Genomic DNA, 19,747 nt, shown 5'->3' on the forward strand with positions numbered 1-19,747 from the left:
TAAAGTTGAAGAAAGATAATGTTTTAATCTTATTGCTAGTTGAAAACAGATAATTTTTTAATCTTATTACTAGTTGAAGACAGATAATGTTTTAATCTTATTGCTATAATTGAATACAGATAATGTTTTTATCTTATTACTATATTTGAAGACAGATAATGTTTTAATCTTATTACTAGTTGAATACAGATAGTGTTTTAATCTTATTACTATAGTTGAAGACAGATAATGTTTTAATCTTATTGCTAGTTGAATACAGATAATGTTTTAATCTTATTACTAGTTGAATACAGATAATGTTTTAATCTTATTACTAGTGAATGATTAAGTTTATTTGAGTCATCATTAAATATAAAGGAATTTTTTCAGCTTTTTTGTCAGCAATATCATTCCTAAAAAGGTAGCATATGTTAAATAAATAAATAATGATTTATTTTGATAAATCAAAAAGTGATTATCATTCACAAATAATTATAAAACACATAAACTATCGGTTCAGCAGTCTCTGAATATGTGGAATAGCAGATTTTCTATATTTTTTTGTCCTGGCATGAATGACATGATTACTGTTCCTGGCGGCGTAGTTGGTGTTCATGTGGGTGAACTGCAGCAGGGAAGAGATGACGATGTTTGAAAAGAGAGGGATAGCTTGCCCCTTCTTGACTCCAGGGTCTCCAGTTTACCCCTGGGATATGCTTGCAAAGTGGGTGGCAACCCTGTCCGCTGTTCAAATACAGGTAAACCTTCTAGTCTCTCAACTCTTAACCCTCCGAGGTTTTTGTCGTTAATAAGACCAACCTTTTTACAGATGAGCCATTCCTTCCTACTTTGTAGTTTCCAATAAGTCTGAACACATTTTTGTGGATTGAGATTTCTTTGTTTTGGAAAAACGTTTCTTGAGGGTTTTCTATTTTTCACTTTTCTTGTTTTTCCAATATTCTCTTTTCATTCTTATGAGCATTCTTTAGTTGCGGAGTCATCCACTGTTTATCCAGGGGAGAGATCCATAGATAAATAAATAAACATAGATAGCTTATGTACGCAAAATCAGCAAGAATTGTACAGTCCGCGAATTCATACTTCTAGGGGTCAAAGTGTACTTTAATGATAAGCGGGGTGGTTTGGTGTTTTAATGGATTTCATAATAGACTGTAAAATAACTACGGGAATGGAACTATTTGAACAACAATATTTTACTGAGCAATATATCATATTGACGATAACTGAAAAAGGACATGAGAAGGACTAAACTAACTTAAATTTCTCTCTTCAGAACTCATGTACACCACAAGTACTCAATGACATAAGAACAGCCAATGTTCACAACCGACCTTGTTAATCTATATAATAGGAATATCTTTAAAACATCTCTGTACATTTATAAAGTTCAAGATGAAAAATGTCGTCTTATGCGCAATCTATCTTTATCTATGGAGAGATAGTTTCATATTTTTCACGAATAGTTTTGTGAAAAGTTATTGTTTTCTTGTTTAATTCATTTTCCATTAAAACTTCAGACCAGTTGTGTGCTGTAATAAACCTTCCAAACTCTTGTATTCCAGATTGTGGTAAAGGTCTTGTACATATTCTTCTCTTCTCTAGTAGGTTTGTTGTTGTGTTGATGGAGTTTGGGATAAGAATAACAACCTTATGACCTCTGGGTTGACCCTAAAGGTCGTCATCATTCTCTAGTGAAGGTTTAACAAAGGGTGGGTAGTAGAGCTCCTTTATATAAGTGATGATGACATCAAGTATTCTGTTGTTATGTGTGTGCTTGAGGACAGGTACAGCTGACAGCATCAGTTTTTATGTCCAAGTCATTGATATCACCACAAATAATAAACTTAATCTTGCCAAACTTGACCAGTAGTAAGAAGACTGAGCTGATGAGAAATTCAGTAGTTTCAGCCTTTTTTCTGAACCTTGGCGGGACATACACATCAGCAGCAACATCTAACTTCTTTTTTTCTGGACCTTGGTGGAACATACACATCAGCAACAGCTAACTTCTTTTTTTCTGGACCTTGGTGGGACATACACAGCAGCAACAGCTAACTTCTCTGTTTGATACAGGGTGTCCCACAAAACATGACAGTTGGTAAACAGCTTAAAATGTCTTATTCCAAAATTTGATAAGTTGTTTGATACTAAAGAGACTAAAACATTTTTTATGTGACAGTTATACTATAGTAAAATTGATTTCACAGTAAAATATATATGAGTTATTAAACATTTTCTTAAAGAAATTAACTGCAAAAAGTCTTAAACATCTAATACAGTCAGTGGAAGAAGACATTCCAAACTATTCACCAATTGTCATGTTTCGTGGGACACCCTGTAGTTTCGAGAATATGTTGTGTTCCAACCTGTATTATATTTGATATATTTTGACAGGGTTTAATTGAAACCCTAGTTTTCACACTTGAACTAAACATATTTAACCTAAAGTATGCATCAGAGGTCTTCAGTCAGCAGTACATGCTGCTGTAATTTCAGTATTCAATGTGTATCTACAGGGTGTCCCAAAAAACATGGGAATTCAGTGACGAATTCGATATCGTCTTTGTTATGAATTAGCATTGTGTCACCTAATTTTAAAACCCATAATATTATTATGTCTGCTAGAGTTTGTTTTATGAAAAGGATAAAAGAATGTAAATATGTGTCTATAATGTCTCAGCAAGATGAACAGTGAATACGGACAAGTTTACTCTGTTTGTATACTGCAATTTTCTTGTTTTACAACTTTTTATCACGTTCAATTAATCTCAATATCCACAGTAGACACTTCTGATTTTCTGTTTAACCCTCTCTTTTGCTTATCTTTATTATTCCAATCAATGAGAGACCTCTTGTTGATTGGCTGTTCGGTTTATGCAAACAACATTTTAAATATTATATTAATCGACAGATTAAGAAAAAGAGGAGATCAAGCATAAATCAAAATGTCCACAATTCCAAAGCTTTCAGCTCAGAGCTGGGAACTTTTAATTGGGATACCCTTAAATTCCGTTCGGTTCATTAATCTGGGGATTAATAATAAGAACACGCATTGTTTGACCTGGAGATTAAAAAAGAGGAGATAAAACATTGAACTCGATATCAACCATTCTAAAGTTGCTCAGGATACATTGAGAATGGAATTTTTTCTGTTGACTTCTTTGTGGACTTCTTGGCCGTACTTATTGTGTGTACTTCTTGTATGCACTTCTTGTCATAGCTTTTTATATGTACTTCTTGTATGTGATTCTTGTATGTGGTTCTTGTATGTACTTCATGTGAGTGATTCTTGTATGCACTTGTTGTATGTACTTTTTGCATGTACTTCTTATATATACTGCTTGTATGAACTATGTATGTTCTTCTTCTATATACTTCTTAATTATGTACTTGTTTTATATGCTTCCTGTATGTACTTCTTGTATGTACTTCTTGTATGTACCTCTTGTATTTGCTTTATGTATGTTCTTCTTGTATGTACTTCGATGTATGTTCTTTTTGTATGCAATTCTTATATGTAATTCTTGCATATACCTCTACTTACTTTTTGTATGCACTTCAGTGTATTCATTGCGTGTACTTATTGTATGTACTTCTTGTATTTCCTTCTTATGTCAGTGTGTACTTATTGTATGTTTTTGTTTTATGTCTTCTTGTGTTTACTTTTGCTGTACTTTTTATATGTGAATATGATGGATTTAAAAACTAGAAGTTCTAGTGTTTTATTTTCAACTTCCAAGTGTAAGATCTTGTTCTTAAACTAAGCACAACTAATAAATGGAGAGGGAGGAGGAGGAGGAGGAGGAGGAGGGAAGGACGGAGAGGAGAAGAATGAAAAGGAGAGGAATTGCGGAGTTTCTTTCTCCAGGGTTTGGTTAGAACAGGGCATTCACAGTCAACACAGGAATCATGATTTTAGGTGAGCAAAGAAACTACATCAAAACCTAATTTCTCCGTCCGGTTTCGTCAGTTTTCAAAATTTAATTCTTTTAAAGAAAAGTTATGTGTTACGTCATGGTTGGGTGAATGACCTAACTTGTCAAATATTCCGCTTTCTCCTACATCAATCCCAAGCTTTAAGCTTAAATCAGGTTTACGTGTATTCAACGATATTTAATAGGGTGGAATAATCATTACAATATAATAGAAACGGTTTATAATCAGCTTTATGTTTTACCTGTGGCCTCTCATACTTATAAATAAATACAGGGTAGGGTGTCCCTTAAAATGTACTTTTCTTGATTGTTTTGTACAAATATTGTAAGTACCAGGGGAGAATACAGGAATATATTATTGTACAGTGTACAAGTTTTGAGGTGTAATTAGTTATATCTTATTCACCCAAGAAATCTACAGTGTTCTGTATCATCTTTTTCTCATTGGAGTATTAGGACTTTCACTTACATTACATCGCATTGTTTAATGTTTATAACTCAGTACGCTTTACGATCATCTTTAGAACATAATCTTTTAAAATATTATAAAAATATGAAATGATTTGTACATTTGCTGTAGTTTAGACAATTTACTATTTGGAATTTCAGAATTCTTATCATAGTAATTTATTATAATAATTTATAATTAATTTAACTATGCTTCTCTAGGGTTGTTGTTGTTGTTGTTGTAGGTTAGTGTAGAGGGTGGTGTACACTGTACACTGTACAAATACATTCTATATTTATTTAGTAGGGTTGTTGTTGGTTAGTGTAGAGGGTGGTGTGCACTGTGCACTGTACAATGTACAAATACATTCTATATTTATTTAGTAGGGTTGTTGTTGGTAAGTGTATAGGGTGGTGTACACTGTACACTGTACAAATACATATTTATTGAGTATGGTTGTTGTTGGTTAGTGTAGAGGGTGGTGTACACTGTACACTGTTCAAATACATTCTATATTTATTTAGTAGGGCTGTTGTAGGTTAATGTAGAGGGTGTTTGTGTGCACTGTACACTGTACTTCTACATATATATACTATTAGTTATGTAGGAGGGTTGTTGTTGTTGTTGTTGATAGTTAGTGTGGAGGGTGGTGTACACTGTACAGTGTACTTCTACATATATATAGTATTAGTTATGTAGAAGGGTTGTTGTTGTTGTTGTTGCTGGTTATTGTAGAGGGTTGTGTGCACTGTACACTGTACTTCTACTTATATATACTATTACTCATGTAGAAGGGTTGTTGTTGTTGTTGATGGTTAGTGTGGAGGGTTTTGTGCACTGTACAACTACATATATATGTATCTAGAAGGGTTGTAGAATTGTTGTTGATTAATTTAGAAATTATATTTGTTTAGGAGGGTTGTTGTTGTTGTTGGTTAGTGTGAAGGGTGGGGTGGAGGAGAGTATTGATAGAACAGCTGGAGAAAGACAGAAACATGATCAAATTCAGGCAAATCAATATTTCATTCTAAAAATTAGGATATCTGTAATTCACACAGAATGTTAGTATGACCCGAGGATTACCAGGATGAGATACTAAAGGCTATGAAGGATTCTGGAGTACTTAATGAGTGGAAGGATAAGCTGGATGATCTACTCTATCAGGTTCATATTTCAATATTTCATCAAGTCAACATTTTCTAAACTTACACTAGATGTCTGTACAAACTCGTTATGAGGTTATGAATCTGTTCTTCGCAAACCTGTTTCTCATCTCTCTAATTAATGTTTGATGATCTGAATTATCTATTACTGGTTTAAACCTGGCGTAATTTAGTATAAACTCGTTTTTTTCCCCTACTCTGAACTTATCCTTGTAAATCATTATTCTTCACATCATTCTTTTTCTTAATCTCATTTTCTTCTCTTTAAACAATTTATTTTCCTTCGAAACAAAACTTTCTACTTTTGACCAAAAACCTCTCTTGTTAAACTTCATTTTCTTTTAATCGTCATTTTTTTCTAGGTTTCTACACTTAATCTTGGTTTTTATTCAAAATTTCGGTTTCTGCTCCAAATCATGGTGTCTACTCATAATCTCGGTTTCTACTCATAATCTTGGTTTCTACTCATAATCTTGGTTTCTTCTCAAAATTTCGGTTTCTACTCCAAATCTTGGTTTCTACTCAGATCTTGGTTTCTACTCATAATCTTGGTGTCAACTCATAATCTTGGTTTCTACTCATAATCTTGGTTTCTACTCATAATCTTGAAGTCTACTCATAATCTGTGTTTCTACTCTTAATCTTTGTTTCTACTCTTAATCTTGGTTTCTACTCCTAATCTTGGTTTCTACTCTTAATCTTGGTTTCTACTCCTAATCTTGGTTTCTACTCATAATTTTGGTTTCTACTCATAATTTTGGTTTCTACTCATAATCTTGTTTTCTACTTATAATCTTGGTTTCAACTCACAATCTTGGTTTCTACTCATCTTGGTTTCTACTTATAATCTTGGCTTTTACTCATAATCTTGGCTTTTACTCATAATCTTGGTTTCTACTCAAAATCTTGGTTTCTACTTATAATCTTGGTTTTTACTCATAATCTTGGTTTTTACTCATAATCTTGGTTTCTACTCACAATCACGGTTTCTTGGTTCTTAAAATATCCTCCTAAACCACGATATCTTCTCCTAAACTTCAATATCACCTTCTAAACCTTAATATCTCCTCCAAAACACCAATAATTTCTACGAAACAATATTTCCTATATACTTCATCATAAACTTTAATATCTACTCTTGAACCTCAATATCTCCTCCTAATCCTTACTATCTATATCTGAACCTTAACATTTCATCGCTAAACCTCAATACCTACTCTAGAACCTCAATATCTAACCTTAATATATTTTCATAAAGCTTCATCTCTTTTCTTAAAAAATATCCCTAGTCTCCTAAACATCAATATTCCTTCCTGATTGAGCATCTACTTTTCAAGACTTAAATTTCGATTCTGCAAAACAAAAATTACAGCCTATTATAAGATTTGTATGTCTTATTCACAACGGTACCCTTGAAACCTTTATCCGATCAAGATTGGCAAAAAATATCTAAATTTTTTTTAAATTGCGGTTTCTCTGTAAAAAAACTTGCTGATTTATGCAGCAGAGAAAAAGATGGAATTTACATTTTCCGTTAAAAAAGTGATAATAGCTTTTTCATTGCTGTTCATTGCTGTGATTGTGAATCGGAAATGTCACTTTATATCTGGAGGATCTGTGAAAATTACGTTTACTGTCCCTTTAATTCTTATTTTAATCCCAGGGAAATGAGGTTGAGGATGAGGGTAAGGTTAAGAACCTGCTAAATCCTCAGGAGGAGAGCATGGTGACCTCCTTCGTCGAGGCGTACACCCAGGAGAAGAATATCGACGTGGAACCAAGTAAGCAAATAATCACTTACACTAGAAGATTAAGAAAGAGAAATTACGTATAAAAAGCATATATAACATTTTTTCTAGGCACTATTCTTGATATTGTAAGACGAGTACAGAAGACCCCCTCCCCCAACCTTGCCCAGATATTTGTTCAGTTGTCTCCCCTCATAGACGTAGTCTCCGCTATCCAGAAAAAGACGACCAAACTCCAGAATATAATTGACCGACAAGCTCCAGTGTTTGAATCTCCCGCCAAAACTAAGGTAAAGATTAATGCACGGAATCATTTTCAGGGTTTTTAGGTCATCAACAGACCTATCATTAGGGTATCAACAGACCTATTTTTAGGTTATCAACAGATCTATTTTTAGGTTATTAACAGACGTATTTTTAGGTTATCAACAGACGTATTTTTAGGTTATCACCAGACGTATTTTTACTTATCAATAGTTTATACACTGTAAATTCAAAAACAGTTTTGTAAAAATTACAAGGAAACCATTAAATATAAAAAAAATTATTTTTAGGATATTCTTCATACTTTAACAGAAAATCTTAAATCTGAATTGGTTCGATTAACCTTGGATAGTGCTCCTCCAAAGGTAAACCAAGTTTTTTTTTTAAATATAACATATATTCATAGTTACAATTATGGAACATTAATAATAATAAAATATATATTCATGGTGACAATTATGGAATTTAATAATAATAAAACATGTATTCATGGTGACAATTATGGAACATTAATAATAATAAAACATATATTCATGGTGACAATTATGGAACATTAATGATAATAAAACATATATGCATAGTGACAATTATGGAACATTAATAATAATTAACCATATATTCATGGTGACAATTATGGAACATTAATAATAATAAAAACATATATTCATGGTGACAAGTTTGGAACATTTTGCTGTCATGAAGAATATCAAGTTTAGATTTTTTATAACTGAACATTCCTTTAATTGAAAAAATGTTGAGGCTAAGACGAAGACGAAGACAGCTCCCCCTCCCCCTCCTAAAAAGAAGGAAAAGAAAACTGGTTTAGATATCTCAGATTATCTATCTCTAGGTCAGGACAAAAAAATCTTTCTTGCTATTTTTAAGTTTTTAATGATTTTTTGATTGTTTGATTTTAAAATAAAATATTTGATCAGGAAGTACATTGCTGAAGGGAGGTAATGCAGGCACTATTCTTTCCCTTCTTTCAGGTGAGTGATCAATCAATCGAATCAATCAAATCATTTAAATTATTAAATCAGTTACATTAATAAATCAGTTGAATCGGTTGAATCGGTTGAAACTTGAATCTGTTGAACCGGTTGAATCGATTGAATCGGTTGAATCAGTTGAAACGGTTGAATCAGTTGAAACGGTTGAATCAGTTGAATCAGTTGAATCAGTTGAACAGTTATTTTAGTATACTTATTTGCAATGTAACATTAACATTAAAAACAATAATGCAGTCAAAATCATTAACAAAATGAAATGTTTAGGAGAAACTGATATGAGTAGTATGATGAGTCTTCTGCCCCAGCTGATTGAGAACGGAAACTACAAGGTCAGTTTTCTTCATTTTTATGGAACTATCTTGTTCTTTCTAGTTCAGATCTTACTGGAACTATCTTGTTCTTTCTAGTTCAGATCTTACTGGAACAATCTTATTCTTTCTAGTTCAGATCTTACTGGAACTATCTTATTCTTTCTAGTTCAGATCTTACTGGAACTATCTTGTTCTTTCTAGTTCAGATCTTACTGGAACTATCTTGTTCTTTCTAGTTCAGATCTTACTGGAACTATCTTGTTCTTTCAAGTTCAGATCTTACTGGAACTATCTTATTCTTTCTAGTTCAGATCTTACTTGAACTATCTTGTTCTTCCTAGTTCTAGTTTAGATCTTACTTGAACTATCTTGTTCTTCCTAGTTCTAGTTTAGATCTTACTGGAACTATCTTGTTCATCCTAGTTCTAGTTTAGATCTTACTGGAACTATCTTGTTCTTCCTAGTTCTAGTTTAGATCTTACTGGAACTATCTTGTTCTTCCTAGTTCTAGTTTAGATCTTACTGGAACTATCTTTTTCTTCCTAGTTCTAGTTCAGATCTTACTGGAACTATCTTTTTCTTTCTAGTTTAGATCTTATTTAAACTATCGTGTTCTTTCTAGTTTAGATCTTATTTGAACTATCTTGTTCTTTCTAGATCAGATCTCTCTGGAATAATCTTGTTCTTTCTAGTTCAGATCTTACTGGAACTATCTTGTTCTTTATAGTTCAGATCTTACTGGAACTATCTTGTTCTCTCTAGTTCCAGTTCAGATCTTACTAGAGCTATCTTGTTCTCTCTAGTTCCAGTTCAGATCTTACTGGAACTGTCTTGTTCTCTCTAGTTCCAGTTCAGATCTTACTGGAGCTATCTTGTTCTCTCTAGTTCCAGTTCAGATCTTACTGGAACTATCTTGTTCTTTCTAGTTCCAGTTCAGATCTTACTGGAACTATCTTGTTCTTTCTAGTTCCAGTTCAGATCTTACTGGAGCTATCTTGTTCTCTCTAGTTCCAGTTCAGATCTTACTGGAACTATCTTGTTCTTTCTAGTTCCAGTTCAGATCTTACTGGAACTATCTTGTTCTTTCTAGTTCCAGTTCAGATCTTACTGGAGCTATTATGTTCTTTTCCAGGCCTAGTTCCAGTTCAGAATCCTGGAACTATCCTTCTTAAACCTTGTTTTCTAGGATCTACTGAGTAAGATGGTTCTAGGATACCTTGAATCGTCTCCATATGGTGCACTAATTAAGAATATGATGCAGGGTTGGCTGGACAGTGAACAGGTAGAAAATATTGAAATGACTTGTAAATAAAATAAATCCGATTTTTTAGCTACCCTCTACTTTTGAATCACTTATTCTTATCCCTTCTATCTATCCTTCCTAATCTTTAATCAACATTTTCTGGCCGTTCTTATTCTTAGATTTTAATTTGAAGATTTTTTATAAAGTTTTCTTGATTTAGGGTAAGAGTATAATCAGCAGTGGATACAAGTACCTGGAGATATTTGTTAAATCTGAATCCGGAGCAAGACTTACTAAAATCCTGCCTAAACTTCTCCAAACCAAGGACATGGATGCAGTTCTGAAGGTTTGCATTTTATATCACTTTTTGGGGTGCAGCTGCAGTATTATGCATCCTCCATTGCATCCTGTAGTGCATCCTGAATTTGAATGTACATTTTTAGAAATTACGAACTTTTTAAACTTGCTTTTTCTAAATTCTTTTTTATCTAATTTCGTTAAAACTGTTTTAAGTTTATTTTAAACAAAGTTTATCTCATATTTAATATTTAGTTGGTTCATGAAGAGGCAGAGTTCAACTGGTCCCAGGTAACTAAACTTATAACTTTCATGAATTCTCCCTTTCAAATGATAAATAAAAGATAAAAAGTTTCTACATTTTATTTGCAAAGAAACTGATTACCTGCCTCAAGCTTTAATTCTCTGATCCTTAAGTCTTTGTAATCTGAAGACAAAAGTTTGAGGTAACAGAAAGGTTTGCACCATCAGATTGTAAAGATTTAGGAATGAAAAATTAGATTCTGAGGCTAGCTATCACATCCTTTTTGCATGGCCTGAAGTTTGCTAACTAGATTTTTTTCAACATTTATTGATCGACCATAAACCATTAGTAAGATTCTGTTAGTTGGAACCAACAAACCATATCTAATATAAATGATTAGGTGTTTGAGAACATAGAGAACAGTGATTACAAGGAGAAGAGTCTTCAACAATGCTCAGAGTATATAGGTTCGCTTTTATAAATAATTTTCGATAAACCTCTTGGTTAGATTCTCTTTGGCTGATTTTCATTCCATGACATGAATTAGAAGTGAAATAATAGTCTTACTTCGGTTCTCTTTATGCCTACGAGTTTAAATACATATATTTAACTGCTGGTCTGATTTGTTTTTTTACATTACTGAAAATAAAGAAAAAAAATGTATTTCAGTCTATGCCAATGATTTTAATACCTATAATATTTCATTGTATTCCTATGAGTTTATATTCTATAATATTTCAGTATATGCCTATGAGTTTATTACCTATAATATTTCAGTGTATGTCTATGAGTTTATACCCTATAATATTTCAGTGTATGCCTATGAGTTTATTGCCTATGATATTTCAGTGTATGTCTATGAGTTTATATCCTATAATATTTTAGTGTAGGCCTATGAGTTTATTGCCTAAAATATGTCAGATGTATGCTCATGAGTTTATATCCTATAATTTTTCAGTGTATGTCTATGAGTGTATTGTCTATAATGTTTCAGTGTATAGCCCATGAGTTTATTACCTAGAATATTTCACTGTATATCAATATGTTTATTACCTATAATATTTCAGTGTATTCCTATGAGTTTATTGCCACTAATATTTCATTGTATTCCTATGAGTTTATATTCTATAATATTTCATTGTATTCCTATGAGTTTATATTCTATAATATTTCAATGTATGCCTATGAGTTTATTGCCTAAAATATTTCAGTGTATGCCTATGAGTTTATATCATATAATATTTCAGTGTATAGCCCATGAGTTTATTGCCTACAATGTTTCAGTGTATACCTATGAGTTTATATCATATAATGTTTTAGTGTATGTCTATGAGTGTATTGTCTATAATATTTCAGTGTATAGCCCATTAGTTTTATTTCCTCTAATATTTCAGTGTAGCCCATGAGTTTATTGCCTATAATATTTCAGTGTATGTCTATGAGTTTATTGCTGCAATATTTCAGTGTATGTCTATGAGTTTATTACCTTTAATATTTCAGTGTACGCCTTTGAGTTTATTACCTATAATATTTCAATGTATGTCTATGAGTTTATTACCTATAATATGTCAGTGTACGTCTATGAATTTATTTCCTTTAATATTTCAGTGTACGCCTTTGAGTTTTTTACCTATAATATTTCAGTGTATGTCTATGAGTTTATTACCTATAATATGTCAGTGTATTCCTATGAGTTTATTACCTATAATATATCAGTGTATATCTATGAGTTTATTACCTATAATAGTTCAGTGTATGTCATATGAGTTTATTACCTATAATATTTCAGTGTATGCCAATGAGTTTATTTCCTGTAATATTTCAGTATATGCCTATGAGTTTATTACCTCCCCTCCGAAGGGTAGTATGGCGGCCAGAGCTCCAATTCTAATGAACGGAGTACTAATGTCAAACGGTGTTCCTCCGTTCGATTCAAATAAACCAGTTGAATCCATTTCTGCTATTCTAAATAAGGTATTTATTTTTTGAGCCTTCATTATTTTTTGTTTCATCTACTCATGTGTGTCAAGTGTGTTTATTGTAGACCATTATCTATCAAATCATATGATTGTCAATTCGAATTGGTGTCTGAAGCTTGGTATTGTCTAATAATTATCTAAAGCTTGAGATTGCCTTGGTTTGCTTTTTATTATAAATAAATTCGATATAACAAATAAATGTTACTTTAATCTGTCTATAAAGGTAAAAATGGTTAAACAATGTCTTATACCCCAGAACCTTTCATTTTTCACGAACACTACCTATAAGCAAAAGTATACTAAACGATAGAGATTGATAAAACATGGAGATCAGCTAATAAGTATCTAATGTTTGTGTATATTTAGGGAATAAAGTTATTTTCAACATTAAAACTTGATGTTACACCATACGTTCAAGTAGTTGTTACTGCAGCTAGCCAGGTAATTATTATAATCAATAACTTTATTATTATTGTTTAACCCCCTGATCAAATTTTATTTAATTATTGGGTAGCTAAATTCATATTCAAAAACTTTTGATACTTTTTCTTTTAGAACTTTATTTCTTCAAACCTTAACAATATAAACCTTTTCTAAAAATTTGTTCTAACCTATTTTCTATATTTTTCCGATTTTTTCTAGGCGTTTGCAAGACAGGCGAAGGGAAACAGTTTCTCTGATCTTGATACAACACAGAGAACCCATCTTCTGGCTCGTCTAATAGATGCAGAACTAGTTGAACCTCTACAGGTACAAGGTTTAAAGGAACTAGTAGAACCTCTGCAGGTTCAAGGTTTAAAGGAACTAGTTAAACCCCTACAGGTACAAGGTTTAAAGGAACTAGTTGAACCTCTACAGGTTCAAGGTTTAAAGGAACTAGTTGAACCTCTACGGGTTCAAGGTTTAAAGGAACAAGTAGAACCTCTACAGATACAAGGTTTAAAGGAACTAGTAGAACCTCTACAGGTTCAAGGTTTAAAGGAACTAGTTGAACCTCTGCAGGTACAAGGTTTAAAGGAACTAGTTGAACCTCTACAGGTACAAGGTTTAAAGGAACTAGGAGAACCTCTACAGGTTCAAGGTTTAAAGGAACTAGGTTCAAAGGAACTAGTTGAACCTCTACAGGTACAAGGTTTACAGGAACTAGTTGAACCTGTACAGGTTCAAGGTTTAAAGGAACTAGTAGAACCTCTACAGGATAAGGTTTAAAGGAACTAGTTAAACCCCTACAGGTTCAAGGTTTAAAGGAACTAGTTGAACCTGTACAGGTTCAAGGTTTAAAGGAACTAGGAGAATCTCTACAGAGTCAAGGTTTAAAGGAACTAGTTGAACCTCTACAGGTACAAGGTTTAAAGGTACTAGTAGAACCTCTACAGGACCTGGTTTAAAGTAACTAGTAGAACCTCTGCAGGTTCAAACTTTAAAGGAACTAGGAGAATCTCTACAGATTCAAGGTTTAAAGGAACTAGTAGAACCTCTACAGGTTCAAGATTCAAAGAAACTAGTAGAACCTCTACAGGACAAGGTTTAAAGTAACTAGTAGAACCTCTAAAGGTACAAGGTTTAAAGGAACTAGTAGAACCTCTGCAGGTTCAAGGTTTAAGGGAACTAGTAGAACCTCTGTAGGTTCAAGGTTTAAGGGAACTAGTAGAACCTCTACAGGTTCAAGATTTAAAGGAACTAGTAGAACCTCTACAGGTACAAGGTTTAAAGGAATTAGTTAAACCCCTACAGGTACTAGGTTAAAAGGAAATAGTAGAACCTCTAGCAGATCCTTTCATATTTCAAATCATAATTCTGATTCATGGCTTGAAATATCACTATTAGGCTCCCATGATAAAGAGATTAGAATATAAGTTAAAAGGCCAGTCATCTGTTGCCTTGTTTTGAGTAAGCAATAATAAGTAAAAGTAATATTAATATATTTAAATGAATTGATATTTTCAAATACTTTATTTAGGCTGTTTGGAGCGTATACTCCCACTCGGTTAGAAACCTAGATTGTGCTTCTCATCTACTTTGTCAGGTAGGCTTATATGACTTGTATCATTGTATTAATTGGTGTTCAGTTTGTCAGGTAGGTTATAGGTCGTCATTGTTTTTTTTGTAGTATAGAGGTCGTCATCGTATTGTTGGTTAGTTTGTTAGGTAGGGTAAAGGTCGTCATTGTATTGTTGGTTAGTTTGTTAGGTAAAGTTAAAGGTCGTCATTGTATTTCTGATCAGTTTGTTAGGTAGGTTATGGGTCGTCATTGTATGGTTAGTTTCTCAGTAAGATATAGATTATAGGTCGTCATTGCATGGTTGGTTTCATCATTAGGTTAATCCATGTTTTTTTACTCTATAAGCTTTTTTGTATTTTTAACTTAATTGTTGGTGTACTAACTTTGTTATAGGTTTATTTATTTTATCATATGATTACTCAATAGTATATTTCTTAATGAATTTATTATTGCACATTGTTGGGTATATTTCTCAATTTTTTAAAAACAAACTTCTGTAGATCTTAATGTTGGTTTCTTATTTTATCAATATTTTTTATTGCTAATTGGATTGCATATGTTTCATGTATTGGTGGTTTAATTTTCTTGATAGTTTTTTCTTAAACTGATCAATTTACTGGACTGTTCTCAACTTCTCATGCGTTGTCGTGTTTTGGTTTACTTTTTTTAGTTTTTGGTTATAAATTGTATTGTTATAAAGTGGAATGTAAAATAGGTTTTGATTTTTTGTTGAAATGGCAATTAATATTTTTTCTCTATAATTAAATTTTTTCAGGTGAACTACCACGAAAGAGAATCTGGAGTTGAATCCAGGTAAAAAAATTACTAATACAGCATACCAAATTAATTCATCGGTTGATATGTTGCTAATTTTGAAACACTTTCCCGGTTTCTAGCATTTTAAGGTTATAGGATATATAGGTAGAAAAAAAAATACAGAAAAAAGTAAAATGGTTTTTATAAATACCAATTCTATACAATTAAATCAAATTTTATCAGAAATTTAGGGATTTACCAAAACCTTCCGAGTTTCAGAATGGAGTTTCAAGTCCTCATTTACAGCATTGACCTTTTCTATTGCATACAAACTAAGTTTGAAAGTAATTGTAAAATTTATTGTTTGTCCAGGATTGGTTTAGTGAAGCTGGGCAGTCTGGCCGTCAGCTGGACCCTGGCCCAGGTCAAGAACAAGGCAGGAGCCAACTACTGGAACCTTTACAAGGTATTCAAGAAAAAATGTATAATACATCCAAACATTTTTTAACATCAGGAAAATATTTATAAATATGAATATTTTACTAAATCCTTAAAAAAATACTAATTTTCATTGAAAAAAATATTTCAACCTAACTAATTATCCTCAAATCTCAATTTCTTTTCAGAAAGATTAATTATATTTCAAAATTTTTAATTGAAATTTTTTTATTGATTTGTATAATAACGGTTATAAAACTCTTGAATAGGAAGACTACTTTCAGTCTTAAGTTCATAATAGTAATCTATATAATAAATAAAGACATTCATATATGTGTTGCCTATAGCGGGCCAACGGCTGAACCGAATGAGCTGAATTTTTTTTGTGGACACTCATGAGTTGCTGGGGGGGGGGGNTTATTATATATGACATTTTTTGAGGGAACTTTGAAATACCACTGGCAAAATTCGATTTTTTTTATTCCACGGGCAACGTCGGATACTTCAATCCTATAATATTGTTTTTATAGGGTAATGCTTTTTAAGAACTATAACTTTATGATCATCAAAAGCAGAAAGTGGAAACTAGAACTATTTATATTATATATTTTGTCCCGAAATACTGCACTCCCTTCTAAATAAAGAAATATAACTTGTAGAAACTTTATAAATATATCCAAGGTTAGATACAATAATATTATAAACTTATTGTGACTTTGTTTGTGTAAATCTAATATCGTAGTGGCTTAATGCTCGGTACCTTTGACTATCCCATCCGCAGCGCTATGACCAGGAATGTCTGAACCTTTTGTAAAATAAAAGTATTTATTATTCCGTGTATTTACGATCAACATTTTGTTGTAATTGTTGTTACTAAATTGATTGGGAGGTAAGGGGTCGCAAAGTTTTTAGGTTCAGGTTAAACATATAACTTTTAAAATTATTTTAAAGCATGTATTGTCTGAACATGACGTACAACTTATACGGGATTAAGGCTGATTGTTTATCATTATTATTATTCGCGTACAATATCGTATAGAGCGATGATGCAATATTGAAAAATTCCTGGGACGGAGGAAACGGAAATGATTGCATGGTTCAGTACAAAACTAAGGACAAGTCCTGCAACATCTTCCCCTGGCAGGACAAGGGGTTCATGAGCATGTCCTACGATCATATCGAGCTCTAACCCAATTGAGTAGTGAAGAACTAGACAAAAATTTCAAGAACAGTTCCTTTAAAATATAAAATAGATTAAGTGAATTTGGAGACAAATGCGAAAAAAGTTTTAATCAACAGATCTTAAAACCAAAAGTTGAGTTTCATAATTGATCTGTACAATCTGTGATCAATGCATTAATGATTGATTATAGATCGCTACACTCTACAGTCCTTCCAGACTCCAGATCATACAAACATTATCAAAACAGTGCTTCCCGTGTTAATACATAATTTGTAGATAACTTTTTTGCCTCTTTTCTGAGAAAGTTTAATTCTTAAATTAATTTAAAAATTTTGAAAAGCATATTTCTCATTTACTCTTCATCGTTCTCGGTTGTTCTGTGATACAATTAAAATTTCAAAAACCATATTTTTAGAGTAAAAGTTCGAAAGTAATGTTATGATGAAAAAAAATAAAAATAAAATAGAACAAAATCTAAATTATGTGTTACAGATTTTACAAAGTTGTTGAATTGCATTTATATGCAATATATTGTCGATAAACTTGTCCTAAATTAGTCCACGAAGAAATAGGAGTAGGACCCTGTTATTCTAATATGAAATAGTCGATGTAGTTTTCTGTGGTATCATGGAGTACTATGGATATAAACTGCCCCCCCCCCCAAAAAAAAAATGTGATATATCATGTTTAAGGTCTGATACTTTGATACCGTTCATACATGTGTCCATCAATTGTGCATTTGCTACTTAATGTGAAAGAAAAAGAATCCCATACATACGGGGATGCTCAGAGGGGGGGGGGAATAAAACTACTAACCCCTCTCCCACGGAATGTACGCTATAGGGGGGAGTGACATTTTCGCTACTGCAGCTGTCCTGGTCACTTTGCTCGCCACTCGGCCCGAAAAATGTCTATATTAACCAACCATCCTTAATTGAAATGTATGCTTAACAGCATATGTGTAAAGATACAATTGATACTTGCCGCGGCTAGGAAAGGCTAGGGGCCGGGCGCAATCAGTAGCTGTAAAACCACGTTCTAGTAGGTCAGATGTGTAGTATAGCGGATTTGTGTAGGTCGAAAAATACGGCAGACACCATCGATAAGACACCATTTTTGAATGTCGTCTTATTGTAACTTTCACTTCGCCTATGCCGCTGAATATCTTTAATATTAAAATATTGCATCAGTCGTGTTGTCACATGGAACGAGTATCGACACTGACAATCGACTTTCTAATAAAAAAGTGCTATTACGTCGTTGAAATTTTAAATATGTCGAATAATCGTTAAATATGTTTCTTGATGCGAAGTATGGAATAACTTATTGACAATAATAATTTTCAGATTAATAATATAAGATTGAACTTTTAAAAATGTCTGAAGCTCTTGAGTTAAAGATTAAAGAGCAAGGAGATATTGTTCGGAAACTTAAAGCGGATAAAGCTACTAAAGACCAGGTAAAGATATGTGCTGTTAGGGGGTTAAAGTGCCCCCCCCCCTCCCAAGAGAAATACTAGTAATTTCCAAGAGAACGAATTTTGGACCCCCAACCCTATTGATTTTGTACACGGATCTCATATGTAACGCATGGATATAATCGGCCTTGTGGCCGCAGTGCCCGGCCCTCTAGCCAGTCCCAACCGCGGCGTTGGCCTCTTTGCCTGTCCTAGCCGCAGCCCTCGGCCCAGAAATAGTCTTAACCTAACCTAACCCTTCAATAATACAAAATAATTAATAATAAGTTTGTTGAAAANAGGGAAGGGGGGAAGATTTTTTTGTCCTTCTCGCGAATATATTCCCCTATATCTTAAATTCTGAATCCGCCCTTGTCGCCTCAAACTGGAATTATAGAATTTTAGAAATCCACTTTGCACTTTAGACATCTACGAAACTGTTCTGTCACATCTGCAAACTTCTGAAATGAATTTACAAACCTGTATTGCATTTTTAGAGGCCTGTCTTTGAAACGTTTAAAAGCAAGGAGGAACTAGAAGTTTTGGAATTCTTCTTTTTAGGATAGTTTAAAGGATAAATAAGTGCTTGAGCACAACTCTCGTTCCCTTTATTTTGACGTTTCTTTTGTCCCAGCTAAAATTTTTTTTCTAATTTCGTTAACAAAAGCAAGATTAACGAGTAATTTCTTCTTCTATTTGTTTGTGGAAACAATCTAAATTTACAATTTGAATTTTAACTTCTTATTTTAAAAAGAAAATTACGTTTTTGTTTATTTTTGTTTACACTCAGCCAATTAGATCTGCATTTTATAGACATTGAAAAACGGTTATTAATTTTATCTTTATTTTATATCACATATCCTCTTGTTATAAAGATCACAGCTATATTTTGGATTACTCGCCTTCAAGTTTGGATTTTTTTCTTCTAAATAAATTAAAAGGCAGGGGTATAAATCTTTAAAAGAAACTAATCAACCTTTTTTCAAAAATCAGATTTTTCGTGTATATTTTAGCTTGATTTAATATTTTGCGAAAAATAAATGAGTTTTGGAAGGAAAATTATAAAATTAAATTCAGCAAATCAATATCCTACTTTTAAAAGGGGGGGGGGGCACAAAACGTATTACTCTCCGGAAAATTTAAACAGTGGTTAAACATAACTTAGAATTGTCGTAGGAGGCTGATTTTTTGCATGCAAACTCAGAATTATGTATATTATGTGCATTTTTTGGTTTTGAAGGAATCTGAGCAAAAGTGCGCGCGCGCGCGC

At 32.6% G+C, this 19,747-nt stretch overlaps 2 protein-coding genes across 3 annotated transcripts in view; both read left to right on the forward strand.

Moving 5' to 3' along the window:
* Positions 1 to 3,842: 3,842 nt before the first annotated feature.
* LOC111705791 (uncharacterized) lies at positions 3,843 to 15,909 on the forward strand. 2 transcript variants are annotated; one of them, XM_023478457.1, is made up of 19 exons: positions 3,843 to 3,919; positions 5,298 to 5,392; positions 5,461 to 5,547; positions 7,210 to 7,327; positions 7,406 to 7,584; positions 7,849 to 7,923; positions 8,318 to 8,408; positions 8,494 to 8,547; positions 8,833 to 8,897; positions 10,066 to 10,161; positions 10,343 to 10,468; positions 10,675 to 10,710; positions 11,064 to 11,130; positions 12,489 to 12,637; positions 13,009 to 13,083; positions 13,285 to 13,392; positions 14,603 to 14,668; positions 15,420 to 15,457; positions 15,773 to 15,909. In XM_023478457.1, the coding sequence occupies exons 1-19, from the start codon at positions 3,910 to 3,912 to the stop codon at positions 15,906 to 15,908; spliced, it is 1,671 nt and encodes a 556-aa protein (XP_023334225.1). In that variant the 5' UTR covers positions 3,843 to 3,909; the 3' UTR covers position 15,909. The 2 variants fall into 2 exon arrangements, with proteins under 2 accessions (XP_023334225.1, XP_023334226.1); XM_023478458.1 differs by having other exon boundaries at positions 5,470 to 5,547.
* Positions 15,910 to 16,909: 1,000 nt separating this feature from the next.
* Positions 16,910 to 19,747, forward strand: part of LOC111705793 (histidine--tRNA ligase, cytoplasmic-like) — a 23,158-nt gene continuing 20,320 nt past the window's right edge. Inside the window, 1 exon segment of the mRNA XM_023478460.1 lies at positions 16,910 to 18,480. Coding sequence (XP_023334228.1) covers positions 18,397 to 18,480 — 84 coding nt within the window. The 5' untranslated portion in view covers positions 16,910 to 18,396.

This window comes from Eurytemora carolleeae, unplaced genomic scaffold, assembly GCF_000591075.1.
Source record: "Eurytemora carolleeae unplaced genomic scaffold, Eaff_2.0 scaffold190, whole genome shotgun sequence".
NCBI lineage: Eukaryota > Metazoa > Arthropoda > Copepoda > Calanoida > Temoridae > Eurytemora > Eurytemora carolleeae.

Bases quoted from the DNA above. Each gene is read 5' to 3' on its own strand.
- LOC111705791 (XM_023478457.1), top strand. The intron at 12,638-13,008 runs GTATTTATTTTT...GTGTATATTTAG, and splicing joins TTTCTGCTATTCTAAATAAG to GGAATAAAGTTATTTTCAAC. The intron at 13,084-13,284 runs GTAATTATTATA...GATTTTTTCTAG, and splicing joins TTGTTACTGCAGCTAGCCAG to GCGTTTGCAAGACAGGCGAA.